The following is a 3,884-nucleotide window of genomic DNA, read 5'->3' on the forward strand; positions in this document are numbered from 1 at the left end:
TTTTAAAGAAAAATTATCTACTTTAAAATATATTAATATGCACTAAATAACGCTATATAGCACTTTGATCCGTAATTATGTACAATTAATTATGTCGTCGGTAGGCATTGCATTTTGCGTTCTTAATATTTCCAAGGTTTATTCCGAAAATACATACCAAAAACTAAAATGTTTTAAAACGTATAGCACTCACTCTCCAATTTTCTAATATACTCAGAAAAAATATTTGTTATCATTTACGGTTATTGTCCCGGCTTCAGGCGAACTTTTAAACGCTCTTTTAGTACTTTTAATAAAGAAACTTCCATTGTTACTTTTGTGACCATTCATACACATTGACACACATGTTCTACTCATAATTACAAATGTACAAAATGGTGCTGTAAGGAATGCTCTTGTAAAACGTCCAAATTCGCAGCCACCTTTGCATTCTCTCTCTCTACGATTCCCTTTCTTACACAGTTTGCTACTAGCAAATACTAGTATACGACGAGTAGGACGTCAGCTTACCTCACTTCTCTGCCATGCTTGAAACCGATTCATGCGGATGTTGGTCCAACGAAAGTACAATCTACTTGAGGGTCAAGATATTTACTTTATTTAAAACAGATTGAAATGTAGAAAGCGCACCGTCGTTGAAGCTTGATTGAGTACTGGTGGCACCAGTCTAGTGTGTAAAACCAGGAGGTCCGAGTTCGATTCCTGGCCAGGGTGTGGCAGCAATAACAATTTTTTCCCATTAATTTGGGGTAACATGTAGAGGGTAGAAAGTTAATTTCAGTTTAAAGTTTAACATTAAATACTAACTTCTTCAAGGGCATTTTCATATATTTAGAATAAGATTTTCTTTTATTTTTTGAAATCTAAAGACAAATTTTAAGAATTTTCTGACTTAAAAAAATTAGTAACCAAGCCGAAGTGATAGAAGAATAAAAATTTTAAAGAATGAGTCTAGAACTTAAATATTGAAAGGAAGGGCACACAGTAAAAATTGAAACACTTAAGTAGCAATAAAAACATAAAATTTTGCATTTTTGTGTTTAATAACCTTATTAACTTTACATTTTTTACGAGCCTCTATTACTTATAATTGAATATTTCCTGTCATCCGATAATAACCATTTTGGATTCCATGCTCTGCACAAGTGCACTGATTACACTATGTATGCATCAAACTAATAATTGCGAAATTAAAAGAAGTAATGAAGACTCTTCGAAGTGCACAGTACTTTTTCCTATTCAAACAACTGATATGATATAACACACAACATACTCTAATTTTCGTTACTTGTTTACCATCTCCAGGATGATATTTATATTGTACAGAGGCATTTGACTCAACTACATCACGTACCGTTTTTTCTTAACGGAATGCAAACTCGACGGGAGGTAGGTCGTTTCGAACCAATGATACAGTAACCCCGTTCACTAGATTTGACATGAACAAATTTATATTTGTGGGGCCATACAAAAGAATTTCTATACACATCGCTACAGTATCATAGACAAAATTCGAGGAAATTGGATACACCAGGTTATTCTTTCATTGAAGCTAGCAGTGGACAATTTCAACACTTGTTAGGAATGGAACGCATTAATTTTTCACTTCTACTTTTTTACAACGTGGAAGTGCATTCGGTTTGTACCATGGTAGATAAATAAATAACTGATCGACTACACCAGCAATCATATGTGAAACAAACTCCAGTATACCACAACAGAATGTTTAACCAACTCCAATCACTTTAGATGTAAAAAGGTTCTAAAAGATTAGTTATCATACTTTCTGTTAATGACTTTATTTTGGTGTTTTAAAAACAATATTAAAAATGGAGCACGAAATCACTATCGCATAAAAAATTATTCAAGGTTAATGTTAATAAAGTTTTTTTGGGTCAATTAAAGTCATTATGAAAGCGAGATAATGGAATTCTCCAAACAAATGATCTGTTTTTTATATATAATAAATGATTAAAGCAAAAATTTTCACGTAAGGTGTATATACACCTCTTCCTGTAGCCCATGCATAGAATATGAGCTTACGTGGGAATAAATTTTTACCTTAACTATTCGTTTAACATAAAAAATTGAAGAGATCATTTTTTTGGAAAATTCCATTATCTTTCGTTTTTATAATGACCTTAACTGATGTTGGAGTCATAGGACTTTGCAAAAAATTTTGACCTTGATATTTTATGCATTAGTGATTTGATGTTCCATTTTTAATAATTTTTTCTAAACACTAAAATAAATTGATTAAAAAAAGATGGTACAATATCTTTTAGGACATAAAAACCTAATTTCACTGGACTACATACTCACACACATTATAGGTTCAAATTTACAATGGCAATTTGCATGTTCAATTGTCATTAGATCACAGATTATTATAACAATTTTTTGTTTTAATTAGAGCTAGGACGCCACGTTTTTTTTTTAATTGATTATAAATGCCACAACCTTTACTTCACGATGGTTTGTAAAAATTGCAAAAAATTTAGCCAAGTTGATTATGTTATGAAAGTTCTCTTAAAATACTTTTCAAAAACAGAGAACAAAATAATTTACCTTTGCTTGCCACGAAGTCTTCTACTTAGACGCCTTGATGTTTCCTGCATATTTAAAGTAAGCCTTTCAGTCGGTTTTCTAAATTCCCTTAGTTCTTTTTGGTCAATATTTTTAGCTTGTGCAACTTTTAACATGAACTTTTCAATGAGATCTGGACACTGAAGATTTTCCTCAGGCTCCCAGGAATTATCTGAAGCTGGATAGCCTTTCCATGAAACCAGAAATTCTCTGTCACCATTTCTTTTAAAATGAACCTCTAATATTCTTTCAACCTAACAAAATGCGACATCACATTTTATTATAAACAAAAGCATCACATACCTCAAACTGTTCATTTTTATCCCAGTTGTTTTCAGAATCCTTGGTTCTCTTTGTTTTTATTTCCTTTCTTAAAGGTTTCATTTTTTTATCACTTGATTTAGAAGTACTTCGGTACTCAGCAATTAAATCATCACAATGCAAGGTTGATTCGGGCTCCCATGTATCACTTTCTGGCCCATAACCTTTCCATCTGATCAAATAATGCAAAACACCTTTAATCTTTTTGTCATCAAGTACTGCTTCAACCTAAAACAATAAATTTAAATTTAATATCTTACTAAACCACATCTACTACACTATTTACCTCAAATTGGCCATCTTCCTCTTCTGTTTCTGATTCCTTCTCAGTTTCTGATTCTGATACATCATGCCTTTTAGAAAATGAAACACTTTTCCGTTTCTCAGATTTTCGTTTTTTCTTACTTGCAGGTTCATCATTTTCATCCTTAAGCTCTTCTTCAGATTTCTTCTTCTTATTTTTTTCAGACCGTTCTACCTGATCCTTTTCCGTCTTCTTTTTCTTCTTTTTCTCTAATTCTAGACTGGTTTCATAATCTGTAGATACATCCGAATCAGATTGTGTTTCTTCTTTTTCGTGACATTCCTCATTTACACCATTTTTTTGCCCAGTTTTTTCGTTAGCATTTTTCTTGTCGTTTTTGCTTCGACGTTTCATACTTACTTTTCTCATTGATAATTAAAACTCTTTACACTTATTACAGTTATTTTTTAAATAAATTATGGGTAGGCAGTCATTTACCTTATGTTATTCTTTTGGGAACAAGTATATATGAATGACACCGGACTCTAAAGCACAATAATGACAATATAGTACAACACTCCGTTGCTAAAAATCAACCAATAATCTGATAAGAATGAATCTGAGTATTTGAAAATAACATAAACACCTTTCGTCCGTTGACCGTAAAATTTGACGCTACAAGATGGCCGTTTCGTCACCAGCAAAATAGCATCATAGATAAGAATAAAACTGT

At 32.0% G+C, this 3,884-nt stretch overlaps 1 protein-coding gene across 2 annotated transcripts in view; it reads right to left on the reverse strand.

Moving 5' to 3' along the window:
• The window catches only part of LOC108737512 (heterochromatin protein 1), a 10,821-nt gene extending 6,937 nt beyond the window's left edge, over nt 1–3,884 (reverse strand). The window contains exons 1-4 of one of the 2 annotated variants that reach the window (XM_018470386.2): nt 3,798–3,884; nt 3,194–3,736; nt 2,890–3,135; nt 2,569–2,840 (exon numbers count right to left, since the gene is read on the reverse strand). In XM_018470386.2, coding sequence (XP_018325888.2) covers nt 2,569–2,840; nt 2,890–3,135; nt 3,194–3,580 — 905 coding nt within the window. In that variant the 5' untranslated portion in view covers nt 3,581–3,736; nt 3,798–3,884. Of the gene's footprint in view, nt 1–2,568; nt 2,841–2,889; nt 3,136–3,193 lie in introns of both variants that reach the window. The other variant, XM_018470385.2, reaches the window with a different exon arrangement.

The sequence above is a fragment of the Agrilus planipennis genome, unplaced genomic scaffold (genome assembly GCF_000699045.2).
Source record: "Agrilus planipennis isolate EAB-ADULT unplaced genomic scaffold, Apla_2.0 scaffold139, whole genome shotgun sequence".
Lineage (NCBI taxonomy): Eukaryota > Metazoa > Arthropoda > Insecta > Coleoptera > Buprestidae > Agrilus > Agrilus planipennis.